This window comes from Cuculus canorus, chromosome 1, assembly GCF_017976375.1.
Source record: "Cuculus canorus isolate bCucCan1 chromosome 1, bCucCan1.pri, whole genome shotgun sequence".
Classification (NCBI taxonomy): Eukaryota; Metazoa; Chordata; class Aves; order Cuculiformes; family Cuculidae; genus Cuculus; species Cuculus canorus.
Genome location: NC_071401.1, coordinates 141,070,854 through 141,090,204, shown reverse-complemented (window position 1 = coordinate 141,090,204; position 19,351 = coordinate 141,070,854). Strand labels below are relative to the sequence as shown.

The 19,351-nt window shown below is 42.3% G+C and overlaps 2 protein-coding genes across 12 annotated transcripts in view; one reads left to right on the top strand and one right to left on the bottom strand.

Moving 5' to 3' along the window:
- Positions 1-3,112, top strand: part of CALD1 (caldesmon 1) — a 191,076-nt gene extending 187,964 nt beyond the window's left edge. For 8 of the 10 annotated variants that reach the window (XM_054061704.1, XM_054061686.1, XM_054061724.1 and 5 more), the window contains one exon: positions 1,461-3,112. In XM_054061704.1, coding sequence (XP_053917679.1) covers positions 1,461-1,492 — 32 coding nt within the window. In that variant the 3' untranslated portion in view covers positions 1,493-3,112. The remainder of the gene's footprint in view (positions 1-1,460) is intronic. The other 2 variants (XM_054061743.1, XM_054061770.1) reach the window with 1 other exon arrangement.
- On the bottom strand, positions 2,612-14,193 carry LOC104067839 (aldo-keto reductase family 1 member B1). Of its 2 annotated transcripts, XM_054061793.1 has the most exons (11): positions 14,038-14,193; positions 12,812-12,979; positions 12,322-12,438; positions 11,519-11,596; positions 10,538-10,660; positions 8,772-8,878; positions 8,494-8,575; positions 7,328-7,411; positions 6,366-6,448; positions 5,117-5,186; positions 2,612-5,015 (listed from the first exon to the last, which is right to left on the bottom strand). In XM_054061793.1, exons 1-10 carry the CDS (start codon positions 14,104-14,106, stop codon positions 5,144-5,146), a joined length of 954 nt encoding a protein of 317 aa, XP_053917768.1. In that variant the 5' UTR covers positions 14,107-14,193; the 3' UTR covers positions 2,612-5,015; positions 5,117-5,143. The 2 variants fall into 2 exon arrangements, with proteins under 2 accessions (XP_053917768.1, XP_009568928.1); XM_009570633.2 differs by having other exon boundaries at positions 2,612-5,186; positions 14,038-14,192.
- Positions 14,194-19,351: the final 5,158 nt, after the last annotated feature.

Sequence of the window (19,351 nt, the reverse complement as noted above, 5' to 3'; positions counted from 1 at the left end):
ACAAGTGAGAGGAAATGGCCTGAAGGTACAGCAGACAAGGTTTAGCCTGGATATTAGGAAAAATATCTTCACTGAAAGGATTGTCAAGCATTGGAACAGGCTGCCTAGGGAACTGGTTGAGTCAACATCCCTGGAAGTATTTAAAAGATGTGTAGATATGGTGGTAAAGGGCCATGATTGAGTGGTGGACTTGGCAGTGTTAGGTTAAGGGTTGGACTCAATGGTCTTAAAGGCTTTTTAGAGCCTATGATTCTAAACTCCAAAACAAGGCTGTTGCAGCAGCAGTATTTGAGCAGAAATGAAAGACTTCAGTACTATTGAGAAAGAACCCTGCATCTGGGTAATAGTGAAGCCTGTTTCAATTCAGCAGTGTCAATTTTTTAGAGTTCCTGGGGCTGGTTGTGGATCTCTTGTTCTCCTGCATACTCAGACTGAACTGGAGTATGCACACTCAGTCGCAGCACTGCTTTTGCTGGAGCTACACATTAATGTCTTCTCAAGGCAAAAAGAGTCTTACTACTGTCATTTTGAAACTACTAGTTTGGGAAACAGAACCACATTGTACAGAAAGAAAATGGCAAAATTACTCTCCTAGCTTTTTTTTTTAACTTTTATTTTAATATAAAACAGTCCAAATAAAAACAATTAAAGGAAATATGTGCCTAAGGACCAGTGGGGAAGTTCACTGATCAATTCAATAGCTTTCAAATGCCTTGAGACATCCTTTGACTCTTCACTAGGAATGAAATGATCAAATATAGAAAACCTTCTTGTTTTCTGTGCATTAATATGCGTACACATTCTTCTTCACATTTGTATGTGAAGCCAGAGATATGGTATGCTTGTAGACTTCCCAGTTTGCAGTTGTGCAAAATAAAATTATCTTCTTTTTGTTTTTTAAACCAAGGTGTTAGGAGAAGGTTTTTCAGGCTTGCTCAGCATTAGCACAGCTCAGTTCCCATGGAAGATGTTGGTATTCTTGCTTGTTGCCCCCAGAAGCAGACACTGCTGAGCCTCTTCTCTAAGGCTGTATGAAGATGAGGGCTTCAGCAAAGGGGTTGCAGGAGGAGGGTTCCAGCAGATGGCTTTCAGTCTTGCCATGGACTTGGAGTGTGTGTGCTGAGCATCGCAGCACAGCCTGCTTTAGCATGGCAGCCACCCACATGTGGCTGGGGAGCAGTGAGGCAGGAGAGTGCTGGGTAGAGCACTCACTGTGTTTCTGTGTGGGAAGCTCTTTAGTTCTCCCTGAGCTGCTTACTGGGGCTGTTGGAGATGAGAGAGGTGAGTTCCTGCTTGTCCTCTTGTGGACCGCCATTGAGTGATCACAGTACGTGAGCACAGCAGCATCCAGCTTGTGTCTGCCTTCTTGCATGAAGTCTGTTAATCTAGAGCCATGCCTTCTCTATTGTAGAGATGCGTTGAGGTTATTTCAAGACATCTTTAATCTTTATCTCTCTCAGCAGGTTTGAGACAGTTTGAGAAAGAACCATAGAAGGCCACTAAAGACGCTGGAACAATCAGTTGGGGAAAAAAAAAAGGAAAAAGTGCTAAATTGTTCTTTTTATATTTATGTTTATTTACCAAAATGTCTTTTTGCATTACCCCAGTTAAAACCATGTATATTAGCACTGTATTTAATAATCAGTCTAGACATTCATCATAATAGTACTGCCTTTGCACAAGAGCCTTTATTCCTAAAGAAACCCATGCTGTGAAATATATAGACTCTCCTACTGATAGACATGACTAACTATGTGTCTGAATAGTGATTTCAACTGGCATAAGACATCAACCCAAAATGCGTGTAAAAGTGAAGTTTCTTAAGAAAGGTGTGCAGTAAACCTATAAAAACAATGGTTACTTTCGTAATTCAGAAGTCTTTCTTTCTGCACTTTAGACTAAGGCATGGAAGAAATATCTTTAGTTGACAATGTAATATTTCCTGTGAGTTGCCCATGTCATGAAAAATACTGCATCAATATGTGTTTCAATTTTTTGTTTTATACTTTTTTTGAGTATCAACTTTTCCATTCTAGTTTAAGTTAATACCTAAATTTGGATGATTATGTTAGCTGACAGCGGTACTGATATTTCTTTTTGTTGCTAGTAACTAGTAATTGAATGCAATTTAGAATATATATACACATAGCTTTACAAAGGTTAGCCTAAAGGCACTACTAATGGTAGAATGCTTTAATACTTGCTAGAGTATTATATTTAGTAATAAACATACATAATTAGCCAATATCACAGCTTAAAAAAATAAAGACAAAATCACACACTATTCTATAGTAAGATTTCATAATTGCCATTAAAGGTATGGTGAGATAAGTATTAAAAAAATTTAAATGTCAGTTGCCCATTATTGGGTAATTAAAAAGAAAGTTATAGTTTTTAAAGAGGAAAAGGTAAGGGTATTAAGGATCAAAAATAGGTCACTTGTATAAAAAGTTGTAGTTTAATTTATGTAAAACTACCATAATTAAAAAGAAAAAAAAAAACCTAAACATACTTGGAGCTTGTTTCAAATGACTGTACACTAAATCTTGCCATCCATCAGTGCCGTACACTAAGACCACCTAAAATGAAGTAAACCGCTATCTTTATAGTGTTTGTTTTTAACTCTCTCTCCCAAGTATTTTATTTACAGATGTTTTCATTTGTACATAGTAAACGCGTTGCTATAAGACGTCAGCTTGGTTTGAATTTACATGCCATACAATTTAGCTTTTACATCCTACAATGTATGGGTGGCATAAACTGAGCAACTGAAGTAGCCCCTGAGCATTTTGTTAACAGCTTTGTTGTGCATCAGAACTGCCAGGAGCTCCCTCCCTTTTCGCCTTCCATCTCACACAGCATCTGACTTCTTCCTAAAGAAGAATAATATTATATAGTATTTCAACACAACGATGAACTCCCTGCTTGGCTGAAACATCTTGTTTACATAGAGAGATGCACATAGTTATCTCTAGGGGTGAAACCGTGCCTGACATTGTCTGTGAGCTGTCATGGTTTTTGTTTGGGGGTTTTGTAAACAATCCTCTGAGTCTTTCAAATACACTTGATAGCTGCAATAAAAATGATTTGTTCAAACAATGTATTCTGAATCTGCATCCACAATAAATGGAATATTTCCATCAGCAGCCCCCTGTTTGTTAATGAGTAGGAACGAGACAGTTGTAACTGAGACAGGAATCATGCTAAGGCTGTGTAAAATAGGCATCATTGCAAAGAACCTTGAAGGATATCTCTTCTGATGTACTATCCTACAGCAGACAACCGAGTTGTTACATCATCAGCTTTAAAGTACGTATTGTTAAGGTAAAAGAATTCTAACTTGTCATCCCTATCAGTACTGGAGCTGCGCATCACCCAGAAGTCAGCATGCTCAATGAAGTGGGTACTGACCCAGTGGCGCAGCCATCAGCTTTCCGAGAGCCATTGTGTTTCTTCTGTCTGCCCCAGTTGGATGTGCTTCCAGGTTTGGATGATCACGGGGACCAAGCATGGGAAGCTGCTGGCTTTCCTATTGTCCTCCTCCTAGCCTCTTCATTTATGCTCTAATGGCAGCACAGCATGCTCTCACCAAGTCACAGAAATCCAAAAGAGCTCCCCCAAGCTGCTGCCATCTCCACGGGAAGCACCAGGAAGGCTGCAGCACACACAGCATTCTGAGCTACCAGGGGAGAAATAATTGGATGCTGCCTAATTTAACCTGGAAAGAGCTAGTATGCTTGAAAATGTGCCTGTTCTGCCTCGCACTGACTGACTGTGTTGCTACATTTCTCTACAAGCTTTGCTGAAGTAATACTTTCCCTTTTTAATGTCGTTAAGTTTCTTTTGCCCCTAGTTATTGCCTTTTCCAAGAGCATGGAAGCGCACTGCGCAGTCGATTTTACTTTTAGGAAATACTGTAATGTGCTGCAGTGATGGCTTTTCCCACCAACTGGCACCACCTCCTGGCAGAATTTGTCTAAGACAAGTCCTGGTGGTTGACTCAGCAGTGCTGTTTTTTTGGCATATTGATACCATAATGAGTTGATGATTTTTTAGATGATACTAGGTTGTCATCTTGGCTTCTGATGACACTTTCCTGCAGATCATTCAGCATCGTCACCAGACTTTCAATTGCCAGAGTACAGAATGCCACAAAACAGCCTCTTTCAAGCCTGCTTTTGCTTTGGCTTAGCTTTAACCACCTAAGACTACTCTCAAGCAACTGTGGGTCCGCCTTAAATTTTGCTTTGGTATTTTTAAATAAAAGCTTTTGTGTTTTCTTTAAATAAAGCCAACACTAGGCAGGATGTATTATTCTGAGTGCTGCCAGAGCAAGTCAGTTCATAGGTAGCCCTTGTCTTCAGCTGGACAGATTTTGATGTGTACTATGACTCCATATGATGCTGTCTTCACCTTTTGACCTCTCATGACACAAGCGTACAATTTCTAGTTGTCCAGAGGGAGGGCTATGTGGATTAATAGATACCACTTTGTTCTTTAGGTTCTAGCTAGAGCATGAGACTACTTGATGCATAAGCCACGAAGTAGTCTATATGTACTGTCCTTGTACACAAAGCACAGAAACTATTTCTATCTCTAGAAAATTTAGAAAAAAAAAATCCAGAATCCAGGCATGTTTTTATAACTAATTGTATGAAATAATTTAAACATTTAATTGAACGTTTTGTTGTCATTCAAACTTTATTCATAGAAAATTTTAAAGCATTAGAGATAGACAATATAAAAATCACTACTATATTAAAAGCAAACTCATTTAAAAGAGCATTCCTTGACAGCAACTAGTGAGCCAATGTAAAGGACCACACTGGAAATAACATATAAAAATTTTTGTGAGTAACCACAGTGTTTTTTTAAACACATCTTTGATTAAGGAAGACAAGTAAAAACGGAAATGAAGAGACACTGTCTCGTTACTGTTTAATCAAAACCAGATTTCTACTTTGAAAAAGATCCATCTCTATTGATGTATTCTTATACCAGCTAGTGGTGGTCTCCTAGAAAAGAGGAGAAATAACGGCTCATAATCATTGTCAAGTACAGACGAAGAAATCAAGACCAAGCTACAGAGCACATCTTCTAATCTGGAAGAACTTACATGGAGGCCTCACAGAAACTGCTGGCATTAATATTCTGCTTTGAATGGGTAGTCCTTGTGATTGACAGCCCTGGGAAGAGAAAGAACTAGTTATTTAAGTAATGTAGAAAGTATCTTCAGCAGCATTTCCCTATTGCAGTCTCCCTCCCCTACTTCCAAGGTACTCAAATTTTGCTGCTGCCATTAATTTGAACACAGGCTTCTGAACAAGAATGTGCAACACCAAGATGCTGAAGGGAATACCCCAAGTGAATCTCCCTCCTCATGGCAGTTCCAGGACACGTTTCATTACTTGGGCTCCAGGGTTTAAGACACGAGATCTCTCTGGTTTTGGTGATGTATGTTTTCAAGATAAGGGAGAAGAAAATACAGATAGAATCATAGAATGACTACGTTGGAAGGGACCCACTGGGTCGTCGAGTCCAACCGTTCCTAACAGTCCCTAAACCATGCCACTCAGCACCCCATCCACCCATCCCCTAAACACCTCCAGGGAAGAGGACTCAACCACCTCCCTGGGCAGCCTATTCCAGTGCCCAATGACCCTTTCCGTGAAAAACTTTTTCCTGATGTCAAGCCTGAACCTCCCCTGACAGAGCTTGAAGCTATTCCCCCTTGTCCTGTCCCCCCTGCCACTTGGGAGAAGAGGCCAGCCCCCTCCTCTCCACAACCTTCTTTCAGGTAGTTGTAGAGAGCAATAAGGTCTCCCCTCAGCCTCCTCTTCTCCAGGCTAAACAACCCCAGCTGTCTCAGCCGCCCCTCATAAGACTTGTTCTCCAGCTTTGTTGCTCTTCTGTGGACACAATCCAGAGCCTCAACATCCTTCTTGTGGTGAGGGGCCCAGAACTAAACACAGTACTCAGGGTGCGGTCTCACCAGTGCCGAGTGCAGAGGGAGAATAACCTCCCTGGACCTGCTCGTCACACCGTTTCTGATACAAGCCAAGATGCCATTGACCTTCTTGGCCACTTGGACACACTGCTGGCTCATGTTCAGTTGGCTGTCAACCAGCACACACAGGTCCTTTTCCTCCAGGCAGCTTTCTAGCCTGACTTCTCCTAGTCTGTAGCACTGCATAGGGTTATTGTGCCCCAAGTGCAGGACCCGGCATTTGACCTTGTTAAACCTCATTGCCATTGGTCTCAGCCCAGCATTCGAGTCTGTTCAGATCCCTTTGCAGAGCCTCCCTACCCTCCAGCAGATCCATGCTGGAGATAAACCTAATGGATAATAAGGATAAGGAACATACTGGAGTACTGGAACTGCCCTCCAGTTCCTGTTAAAGCTGAGGATGACATCCATCTCCTTTTCAGACAGTTCAAAGTCAAAAACCTACCAGGAAGGAAAAAGAAAGGAACCTTAGTAACACTTACAGAATCATTAGGTATTAAGTGTGATCCATGCATTTATGGCTTGAGGTAGGAACATACTGCATCCACAGTTAATAAATCCTCTAATTTCTCAGCCAAATACCAATTTAACCTTGAAGTAATCAAGACAGCCCTTTTTCTTCTGACATGCTGTTCATAGCAATGTTTTACAGGTCCGGGTGGTTGAATGCACCACTGCAGTTTGTGTTGTAATGCACAGAAAGAAAACTTAAGGTGCTAAAGATGAATTACTCAATGCATCACAAATACTGGAAATAGCAATAAGTATTTCTGCTACTACAGAGGACCAGGGGGTACCAACTGCAAACAGTTGCCTCACAGTTCATCAGTCATCTAAGAATTCTTGCTGGTTGTTCAAAGGAGAAATAAGTCCAAAAGTTAGCGGCGTGAATTGAAAGTAGCTCAGAGGGAGATCATCTAAGATGCCAGGCCTTATGAGTAAGCCTCCAGCTAAGCCTCCCTGCCAAGGGGAACCACAGCCTCAAAGTGAGATATAAACCATAATTGGTTTGGTATTTACCATTTGCTCTTTAACCCCTTAAAGAGGGGCTCACTTAGCATCTCCCAGATGGCAAACACAAAACTATATTCCCCTTCCAGAGCAGCAGAGCTCGGCCCACTCTGCTGTAACCCATTTCTCTCCTCGCTTTTCCCTAGAGAACAGGGGCAGAAGGTTAGGTAGCACTGAGCCCCAATCTTTACATCTCTCTGTGTTTCACTTCTGGTGCCTCTTAGATTCTGCTTGGAAATGCAGAGGAGTTATCGGTGTGGGTGCATATCCTTTGTAAAAAGTTGGCAACGGTCTTAGTGGAAACTTCACCTTGATGTTTTCCTGAACACGCTGGGGTTTGTCAGACTTGGGAATGACAATCACGTCTCTTTGGATAAGGAATCGGATCAGCACCTAGGAAAGGGCAAGGAGGAGCATGAACACAGGAGTACCAAGAAATCCATTCAAATACATTTTGTATTCTTTTACTCTTTTTTTCCCCCCATGTACAAACCAATTTCTTTTCCTACAACTATGTTCACACTTTGGAAGACTCTACCAATGTGCACACACAAATTTGATGTGCTAGCTTCTGCTTGCAGTCTACTAACAAACTAATTTTTTTTCTGGCCTGTATTGTTTTCACATCCTGGCTTCTCCAGAATTAGGTTTGTTTTCATTTAGTGTAAGCAGGGAGGGAGAGGGAAGCAGATATGATGCTGCTTCTGGCTCATATTATGTGAATACTCAGACCAAAGGAGCATAATGATACTGTAGATTACTTTGGTCTCATGGGTAAGTACCTCACCTAGGCTAAGCTTTTTGAAGTTCTTAAAAGGAAAACCATATTTATGGACGTTAAAATCTCCCCCCTCAAAAGAGGATTGTTGCGTACAATTTTTTATCCTGTTCTGCCTGCTTTAAAATACGTCTATGGTGATTGCTTGTGAACATGTGGGTTTGTTTGAAGTGCACTTTCTGTGTAACCTGGCCATGAACTCATTTGCCTGACTAGCAGATAACAAAGAAAAAAATTCATCTTTATTAATCAAGCTGCTTTCAATGATTCTTTGTGAACACAAGCAAGCAGGAATCAATCAAATAAGTCTGAAAATCACAGGGCTTCTCTGAAGAATAACTCAGCTAACTTAGCTGGAGAAAGCAGTAACAAGTTGGTTTGATGATTTCTAAGTAAATCTCAGAGCAAAAAGGTTCTCGGGGATCAAGCGCTTCTCTCTGGGAGCAGAAGACATCTCCCTAGGAAAGGGGACACCTGAGGTAAGCATATACCACTGCTGATCAGCCCCCACAAAGTTCAGCACTCAGGACCTTTTAGAAAATACCTGCTAATTCATGCAAATGCAGGCAAGAACTGAGGCAGTATGAAGAGTCAAGTGCAGTTCAACTTCATTATGCTGTATGTCTAGAGAAGGTGACATCCACTATTTGTAAAATTGTCTGAGGAGGAAAAAGTTTGCCCTGACAATACCACATACCTGAGCAGGGGTTTTATGGTGTCTAGCTGCAATCTCTTTAATCCTGGGGTCCTCCAGCAGCATAGGTTCCCCTGGCTTGGCCCTATTAAAAACAAAAGCTAGGATATTGATGGTAGAAATGTATTAGCTGCCCTACAGGAAGCCTGTTGTTTGTGTGAAATAATTTGCAACAAAGCAGCAGCACTTTTCTTGTTATACCTGTATTATTTGAATCAACTCAAAGATTCAAGTTGCAAATGCTTTGTTTTTCATACAGAAAGGCTGCAATGTTTTCTTACCATGGGCGGTTTGGAGAGCCAAGGGGGCTGTATGCTGTCACAGCAATCCCTTTGGATTGACAGTACTTGATCAGCTTCTCCTGAGTTAGGTATGGGTGACATTCAATCTGCAAGCACAGAAACACGATGGTTGAAAGAGAGGCAGACCGCACTGAGTTCCAGAGTATAACTAACTTTTTAATTTCTGTTGGGTCACAGAAAACATGAAGAAAAAATATCATGACTGAAATTTATCTTATAAAAAAGTCACACAAGTCACAGCAATGTCTAGAGGCCTGGCACAGAGAATAGGACTCCCTCATGCTACAGATGAAGCTAGTAAGGAAGAGAGGAAGAGTGAAAGTGCTTTCTGCATCAGGAATCAAGGAAGTCTGTCTTCCTGGACTGCTGGAGAGCAAGACTGTATCTGCAGAGGGACAGCTCAGAATTCCTGCCTTTTAATTTTTGCTGTGAGTCACCCAATCTCTCCTTAAGGAGTCTCCCCGACTCTTGAAGAAGCCCGGAGAGTCGGACACCCCTAGGTTAGCTCAGATCATGTTCTGATCAGACATTTGGGCAAGATGTCCCTTACGTGGAAACAATAGAAGCCTACATGGGGATGCTACTGAACTTGCCACAAGCCATAGTATGACCACAGGGATATGTCCACACTGCAAAACAAGGCACCATGCGCATTCCTGACCATAGCTTTGCTATCAGGCATGGTGACATGAAATCCACGTACAGTAGTTTATTTAGACCTCAGCTAGAGTAAGCAACTGCTGTAATGACAGTGTTGGGCATAGGCACACTCATGGAGAATCAAACTGGAGTCAGAGCCTGAAGTTCTTTAAGGTGTTGAAGTTGGGGCAGCTTTTAACATTGCAGTAGTTGGGGTCTGTTCCCACTAGAAATTATAAACCTAATTAAAATATTTCCAAGACCTGTGACTCCTTTCTGCTAAGCCTGGCCAGTGCACACACTAGCCCCAAGCCCAGGACACAGAGTGGGGATTTCCTTGGCTGTTCCCAAGCTGGCAGAGATAGGCATTCAGCACACTCAGCTAAGTACAAAGTAGTCACACATGGAAGAAAGTCAGCTGTCCTTTGATTTCAATCATGAGGTATGTGGTGAGAATTTTTTATGTAACTGTATACTTCAACCCTCTTTTTAAAATGAAGTTTAGTGAAACAGTTTATTTTATGTTGAAAGATAAATACTTCTAATGAATCAGTACAGAGCATTCCGGTACATTCTCATGCCTGTGCAGCAGCTTGCAGTGTGGATTTTGCTGGTTATCCAAGCTTTGTGGCAACTTGGGCTGTGAAACAGGCAGTGTGAAAGATGACATGTAGCAGAAATTCACAAATTTTATACATACAAGGTAATGGATATTTTCACTGCTTTCCAAGGTCTAAGAAAGAAATCTTCTTATCATCTGTTTCATATTACTGTAATATGAATAATCCATACTGGTTTGCATGGTTTCACTCTCAAATCTCCACTACAACAATGCACAATACACCCAAGTCTACAAAAACTTTCTTGTTGGGATCCCTGTCAGCTAAAAACCACCAGCACTGACACCACAGCAAAGCCTTGCCTGTTGCAGGCAGTACTTTGAAGAGACTTTCAGATAACAAGAGATACCTAGTGCTTTGCAAGATCTTTATATGGCACCAAAGCTATTCAAAAGTCATGGCAGAAGTTTTAGAGCTGAAGCGTCACAAGAATATATTTAGGAATATTCTAAGCTTAGTTGACATTAATGGAAATAAAAATCTTACCTGGTTATTTACCGGCTTGTATTTCAGTCCTGGCTTGTTCAAGAGTCTTTCAATCTGCTCATGGTTAAAATTGGAGATTCCAATGGCTTTTACCAGACCACAGTCCACCAGCTCTTCCATAGCCTAATGAGTAAAGACAACCAACACATATTTATGAGGTGGTATTACTGTCAACCACACTATTTTATTTCCCTAAAGCTTGTGCCAAACCAACAAACAACCCACACTAGATTAAACAATAGTATCTCCAATTAAAAAAGAAAACAATAACCTTTTTGCGTTGTATTACCTGTATGCTTTATGTCCAATTGCAGATCAGAAAGCAATATAAGAGGAATAGCTTGGTCAATGCTTTTGTAATGGGAAGAAAAATCTTTTGCTTTGGCTTCTTTGGGGGTCACTTTATCAGAGCTAAAAAGCAAGAGAGGCCCCTCCACTTCTTCCTGTGCCAGGACACTACCTCTGATTTGGCAGAACACAGCACAGAGGATGTTAGCTTAAACTCAGTTACCTTAAAATACTTTCTTGCAACTGTAAGCTGATATCATACAGAAAATTATTTCCCAGAGCAGTAGCATCACAGAGCTGCAGGTAGCAGGAAGAGACCCTGAGTCATCTCAGTCCAAGAGGAAAGATGAGAAGCCTGGTATGATAATGCCCAACACTGAAAAGTGTGAGAATTTTGTATCTGTATGAATCATCCACTAAATCAACAGCCACACCTGGATTAATCCATGCTTCAGTTCTATCATTGTGTACATTCAAATATTATTTTAGTGACTGCACCTACAACACCGATACACTTTTTTCTTATTGAAGACATGCCCCTTTCGCTCCTCAACACAAGGGATAAGAGCAGCTCTGCTCATTCTTGTCATGAAATACAGTGTCGTGCAACAATCTTCCATAGCCAAACTATTCTCCTAATTTCTTTTCCATCTTTATTGCTGATACCTGCTAAAAGGGCAAACATTAACTTACCTCCCATGTGTCCAGAAAGTCAGTATCACTGGGGATACTCATACCCTTTTCATCCATAGGATGCAGTTCTTCACCAGCCTGTTATTTTAATGTAGATAATACACATACTTTTAAAAGGGTTTCATTTCCTATTGTTTACAGGTACTTCTAACTGGAATCACGGGTAGCAAAACAAGCAAGTTATAACTAAGAATCATGTGTGTTCATCAGTATTCTCTTTTGGAAGAGTGCCATATTTCTACAACTCAATCACCACATACAAAGAGTGGGGATTAGTAGCAATTATGTAACTTAGGCAGATCTAGACAGGAGGGAAGAGATATCTCTCCCACCTTCCCCTTTATTTTAGGGCGCTTATTTATTTTACATGGGCATAGACTAGGGGGAAAAAAAAAAAAAAGCTGCACATTCTTTCTGCACTCTGCTTTATTTTTCACTGTTGGTTATTCCACATCAAGCCAACCTCTCCATAATGTGAGATGTTCAAACTGTTCTGGCTCAGCAGGTGGCCATGACCCCAAACTGCACCATCCTGTGTAGGTTACAGCTTCCCCAAAGAGTCAGGGGGCTCATTAGCAGGGCTTATACCCTCACTTATCTTGCTCCAACAGGCTGGAAAGATAGATCCATGCACTGAAAGATGCCACTACGTAATCAGTGACTGAATGCTTGTTAGCATCATGTTCAGGAGTGCCAAAATGAACCACAGCGTGACCCATCTGCCCAATGGAGATGCTCACAGAACAGAAAGAGAGAACACACCATGTTTCCAGCAAGGTAAAGAGAATGTAGAGCCAGACTACCTTGAATCCCATAGGGTAGTGCATGAGGTAGAGGTCAAGGTAGTCCAGTTGCAGTGCAGCGAGGCTTTTCTTGCATGCTACCTTAACAAGGGACTTCTCGTGAAACGTGTTCCACAACTGTGGGAAGAAAACAAGCCTGACTGTGACTCTACGGCTTCCACGATCCAGACCAGGGGATAGACGCTTCTCCCTTCATTGTCTGGGAGGACAACTCCCTTCCCACCTACCCCGTGCATACTGAATGATGCCAAGCAAATGGAAACTAATATTTTAATGAAGAGTATGTGGAAGAACTTCATTATACTCAACATTTTCTGGTTTTGCTGGTGAAAAGTCCAAGTCATAAGTTTTTTTAGTTGACATGTTTTTACTTTTTGGTAAAGAGCATTGCAGATATGAGTGGGTGAGATAAAGGAATGGAGTAAACACATAGAAAATATTCCAGACTTAAGTCCCATAATTTAATTTCACTAATTCTGCATCCTCGTACCTTAGTGACAATGAAGAGGTCTTCCCGTTTCACAGCCCCCTCCTTGATCTTTTGCTGTACTGCATTCCCTATCTCATTTTCATTCTGGTAGAAGTAGGCACAGTCGAAAAGGCGGTATCCTGTATCAATAGCAACCTTCACTACTTCTTCCACCTTACCTGGAGGAGCCTGAAAAGCAAAACCAATAAAGTCATGAGCTTTGCCATGGCCTTCTGGGCAACAGCTCCACATAATTGCCCTTTCCAGCTGCTGCTGGAATTTGTCACCTGCATTTAAACCAAGTTACAACTTTTTTTGGCAGACAATGTTTTTGCAGCAAACAGAATAGAGCAGAAAGGAGTTGGATTTTGACTGACTGTTACTGTTACTCTGCCTTTCCAGCAGAGTAACACCTAGCATCATTTTCCCTTACCATGGAATCATAGCATCATAAGATAGTTAGGGTTGGAAGGGACCTTAAAGATCATCTAGTTCCAATCCTCCTGCCATGGGCAGGGAAATCCCACTAGATCAGGCTGCCCAAGGCCCCATCCAACCTGGCCTTGAACATCTCCAGGGATGGGGCAACCACAGATTCCCTGGGCAACCTGTGCCGCTGTCTCACCACTCTCATGGTGAAGAAATTCTTCCTAATGTCTCGTCTAAATCTGCCCCTCTCCAGTTTATACCTGTTTATACCCGCTATTTGCTCCTAGTGCTGACTTCTCCCCTTTTCCCTTCCCCAAACCCTCTCCAACAAGGCAGTTTTGTGGCTCAGGGCTCCCACCAGCCACTGACCCCAGTTCCACGGCTGCGAGATGCGAGCGCCAGGCTGTCTTTTGCAATCCACTTTCGTTCTTTTCTTGCTGGTGGTTCCTTCTTTTGCTTCCCTTCCTCTTTCTTTTGCCTCTCTCCACCTCCTTCGGCTCCTATTTTATTCTTTTGCCCTTTTTTCCTCGCTGTTTGCTATCTCCATCCCTCCCTTCCCCCCCACTCCCCGTCCCTCCCCCAGCTGCCCGCCCAGTTACACAAGCGGCTCCGATCGCGAAAGCGAGGGCGGCGAATCCGACCCTCTGGATCCCTACTCCGGAATGTGGCTTCCCTGGCAGCCTCCACCACACCACGGGAGCCCCTTTTTCGGTCACAGTTCTTCTTTTCCTTTTTTTTTTCTCCAAGTTTTTTTAATTCCCCTCCCTCCCCATCTTCGCCTTCCCGCCGGACCAACCCCCTCCTGCCCTCCCGGGTACCTGCCAAGTGCCCAGCCCCAAGGCAGGCATCTTCATCTTGTTGCTCAGTAGCACGCAAGGGCTGGCCATGGTGTCTACTCTTCTCAGTCCCTCTGTGAGCCCTCACCACCGCCCGAAGGCGCTTTAAGGCTCGAAGCCTCCTCCGAGCTGGGGCCAATCCCTGCCCTGCTCCACCTCCCCCGCTACACCTCCCCTAAGGGCATCACTAGATGGGAAGCAGGACGTGGCCGTGATTTCGAAATTTCGGATGGTTCTGCAAGCCTTCTGCTAAGAGGAGTTGGTATTTGTTTAGTTCTGCTTCGAGCAAACTAAAAGCAAGTGCCTTAGTGATGAACTTGGCACCTTGCTTGTGTTTTCCTGCAGTGGAGACAGCCTGAAGGGTGGAAGGAGAGTTGCTGCAGGAGGCAATAGGTGTGCTGGCACGTAAAGATTTTCTCAGCTATTGTCAAGTGGTGACAAATGGACTGATATTTCCATCTTTTGTCCTAGAAAATATTAGGCATACCTGCTGTTCATAGAATCATAGAATCGTAGAATCAATCATAGAATCATAGAATCACCAGGTTGGAAAAGACCTCTTGGATCAAGTCCAACCATTCCTATCTGCCACCAAACCATGTCCCTGAGCACCTCATGGAGGCATTCATTAAAAGCCAACTTGCTTTTACCTACCTGGATTCTTTATTCCCTGTCTTTGCAAAGAACTGGGTTTCTGTCTGCTCCCCACAGGACCTTTGTGTCAGTATGTGGAAAGGCATCAGTTCCTGGTTCTCAATTAAAATGCCAGCCAGCATCAGTAGGGCTGATGAAGAAGCATCAGTAGAGCCTGCAGAAGAAATTTGTGGTCACAGCTTGTCTGCATGTAGTGCTCTACTCCAAAAAAAACCCTGCTTTTTTGCACCGTCAAAATGCATTCAGACGGCTGGCATTTATAGGTTGCAGAAAACTTTATACAAACAGCGTGTCTCAGAAATCAAGAGCCAAAGACATGGAAGGGCTGGGCTACTTAGCTGACAGCCATCTCAAGGAAAAGGTGCTTCCCGTTAGGAAGCTGATATAATTTCAACACCCTACCTGAAGCATCTCTCATGTCACAAAGCCTAAGTACTGTGTTTGTCAGAGTAGGGATTCACTGATTCTTAAGTCTCCTTTTTTCTTTTGCTTCTATCTCTATAAACTTCTTCTTGCTCATTGTTGACCCCTGACTACCAGTTCACACATTATACAAGTTCCACTGCTGTCTCGGTGTGAGTTGTACAGCATGAGTGAGGGAGTATCAAATATTTTATTCTTGGGCTGATAGCATTTGTCTATTAAAATATAGAGACAAATGTGAATTACTGTGCCACTAGTGCATTCTAATGACAATGTCTGATGTGACTTATAAAATTTTTGTGGTTTGAGTTTATAGTTGAACAAAAATTCTTTCTGCTCTCCTTGGCCTGGTTTCTAAGCCATTGGTTTAACCAAGCTTCATTGTCATCTTTCTGCTGCCTTGGAGGTCATCACACTTCACAGGATGAAAAGGATACCAAATTGATACGAAGCAGAGAGAGAAAAACAAAATATAGGCAGGGAAACAGAATTTTCAAACTGATATGACAACTCCAATAGGCTCAAACTAGGGCAGTGGGTGGAGGTTTCTTTGGTTGAAAAAAAATATGAAAATGACCTCACCAAATCGAGAACCCCCCCCGCAAAAAAAAAACCCAACAAAGCTATTGCAAGAGATGTGAGGAATTTAACAGAAAAGAGACAGCAGGAGCTATAGAAAAAAAAAAAAAGACAGAAGCAACTCTGTAGAGATTTTTTAAAATTAATAATGCTACACTGATTTTAAGGCCAGAAAGGACCATGCTATACTTCTGCACTAAACTCTGATTACCTTGAGAAACTTTTTACACCAAGCGTATGACATTTATCTATTGTATAATTTACTACTAAAGATGCTTGGTTGCTACAGCAATAGGAGCTGACTAAAATCATGTAAAGAACAGACTAGAAAATGCTGAGATTGAGCTACAATTTACCTTTAATTATATCAAATCTTCAATGAAAAGGTAGAAGAATCAGTCATAACTGGTGCTTTCTTTTGTTTTATTATTTAATCCAGGTGTCTAGTCTTCAACACTTTTCCTCCCTCTAAACCTTTCTTCTAAGACTGAGGTTTCCAAATTGCCACTTTTAAAATAATTTACTTCTGTAAAACTAGTGACTGGTGGGAGAAGGTAAGTGATGACTGAGTTCAATCAATTCAGAAGTTTTATAATATAAATGCTTCGTTCTATGTTCAAGCTGGCCTTCTCTGTGGAAATGTGCTCCAAGCCTTTACACCCTTAGCCAGTTTGGCATTTCAGATCGGTGGAAGCAGATGATGTCCAGATTTGCCTTCAGTATTATCTGTTCAGACTAAACTGTGCTTTCTCTTTGATCAAATCTTTAGCTATATGATATATGAGTGTGTGTTCTTTGACAGTGTGACTGATTGGAATTACACTGTAGCAAATCACAAACTTTAAGCTCCTGTGAGTATCATCTCTTTTCAAGGACCTCTTTTTGCATTCTAATCCACCTTGGAGGTTGACCTCTGTGTTATGTACCCACCTCAGCACAGTATGGGGGGAGAGGTGTGTCCCTTTTCTGCTGGGGGCTATATTCTTATATTGGACTGACCAACTTCTAAGGGCTCTGTCCATCTATTCTCTTTCACTAGCCTGACCATAGCAATAGCCAGCTCTCCTCCGAAGGATTGCACTGGAGAGGGAAACCATGGAAATGGTTGGAAATCTCTTGGCTAAAGAATCACATTCCCAAGAGCATCAAAGACAGTTTGCAGTGGAAAGCAGGACTTAAAATTGCAGAATTATGTGACTTCTAAACAACCAAACAAGGGAGGAGAAGCAGGGAATTAAGGACTGCCTGGATCCCAGGCCTTCAAAACAGAAAGGATGCAGCAGATGGATGTGCTTGCAACAAACTTCCATTCCTTGAGCAGAGCTGAGTGGGTCAAAGTGTCATCAATTTCTCATGACCATGAACCTTTCACACCATTGGACACCCACATTCATTGGGACAAAGTTCAGTTTGCTGCTCTCCTTAACTAATGCATTACATCATACCTGTTTGCACACTCTCTACTTAAGATAAGTCTGTGCCCACAGGTTTGGATACTGTAAGATGTGAGTACAGAATCATTCCCTCTGTGCCTCCTGGTTGTTTAACACTGGGGTCAGTTGTGTTCCAGCCAAGCAGGGCCTCATTAGTACTAATACAATGAACATGGGGAGAAGCATCCATGGACATGGGTGGCATGTCTCCTGCTCCTCAGCCATGCTTCCTGCATGGGAGGTACAATGAGTGCTGATTTTAGCAACTGAGGAACAGGATGGGCTTGTGGGGGAGATACGCTGGAATGACACAGTGATGTGTACCAGCTTTTCTATCCTGGTATTTCTGTTCTATTTCACCTGATTGCTTTTTCTGCATGGAGAAAGATAACTATCATCATTTATAGCCATATAAAACCTGACTTCATGGGAGTTAAAAAGCCTTCCTTTTTTTTTTTCTTTGCTGGATGTAGTATGGGTCCATACTTGGGCCAACCCAGCCCAATATTTTAGTTGAGTCACTATGAATTTACTTCTTTTAAAGCCTGGCTGCTTGCCTGAACATCCTGTCATGCTAATTCATGAGTCAGAGTGTGCAGATGTAGGAGGCGACTTGTACAGAGTCTTGTTAGGGGTGGCCATGGTTTTCAAGTAATTGCTATCACCTCGTTTACTAGTGTCTGATTTTGAGTTGTCCTTCCTTAAGAGTAATGTCCTTTCAGACAGTAATGGTGCTTCTTTGTGGAGATCCTTTGCTAAAGTATTGAAGCACAAAAAGCAAATCTCTCCTGTGTGGAGTCCAATGTTATTGGGAATGGGTTTGTTCAGATGAAAATACTTAAGTCAGGAAGTCCTAACATGAGGGAGTCTTACTGTTAACGTTCTTTGGAGGAGAAATGTGTATTATTTTCCTGAACTTACAATAAAGGCTATATCATAAATGTCTCCTCGTGCAGAGCTGACAAGTGAGTAGTAATACACACTAAGTGAAGGAAACAGGAAATGTGTTCAGGATGTGGATTTGCAGGTTTTTTTGAAGAAATACGTGGAGAGTCAGCTGTGTCAGACAGAAATGTGAAAATTGGTACCCCGCTCTCCTTTGACTGCAACAATAATGAAATGACAAATATGAAATAATTAATAGTAGGCAGGTAACTATTGCCATTTATATTTTAATAAACTATGGTTTTGGTTTTTTTCTGTGAGTCTAAAAGCCTACTGGTTGTCTTTGCAGAATTCATTATGGGTGAAGACTGAGACATATCCATAGAAGGGTGGGGTTGGAAGTGACTTGTAGAAGTCATGTTGTCCAAGTCCTCTGCTCAGGCAGGGCCACGTAGAGCTGGTTGCCCAGAACCATGTTCAGATGTCTTTGGATATCTCCGAGGAGGAAGACTTGACAACACCTCCACCGCTCAGTCACCACAGTAGCAAAGTGTTTCCTAATGTTCAGGTAGACCCTCCTCTGTTTCAGGTTGTGTTGATTGTCTCTTGCCCTGCCTCTAGGCACCACTGAAAAGAGCCTGGCTCTATGCTCTTTGCACCTTTCCTTCAGAGATTTATACGCACTAGTAAGATGCCCCTGAGCCTTCTCTTCTCCAGCCTAAAGAGCCTCAGGTCTCTCAGTGTCTTCTAATATGAGACATAACTGAGTTCCTACATGCTCACCTCAGTCCTTCTCTGTGCTTTAGCTGAGTCATGTTCCCATCCTGCCCTGGGCAGTCCAGCAGCCCTCCTAGGCATCCAGCCCCGCTTACCTACAGGCTGCAGCATGTGGATGCAAGTGGAAACTTGCCTTTAGGAATGACAAACATGACAGAGCTGTTCAAAGTGTGGCTGTCTCTTCCTGGAATGTTTATCAGGACCTGCTTTTTGAGCTTGTTCTCCCACAGAATGGCTGCCATCGTCCCCTGAAGCTGGTGTTGCAGACGTGAATTTGGCAGGTGCATGCTCTGTGCTTATTTGTGGGGAAAAAAAAAAAGTGCATTTTGCCAAACTTACAAGAAGCAGCCTGTTGCAAATCCCTTCTGCAGCAAAGCTCTTCCTCTGCTGCAGGCATAAAGCTGTCTCAGTAGTCATTCTTCAAGGTCTTTGTGGTTGGGTGTAGACATGGCACCCCACATCAAGCTATGCTCCTTTGCCTGAGGCTGTTCTCTGCGTTGGGACCTTTGGGAAAAGAAGCATCAAGACATCCCTGTATTTTTGGA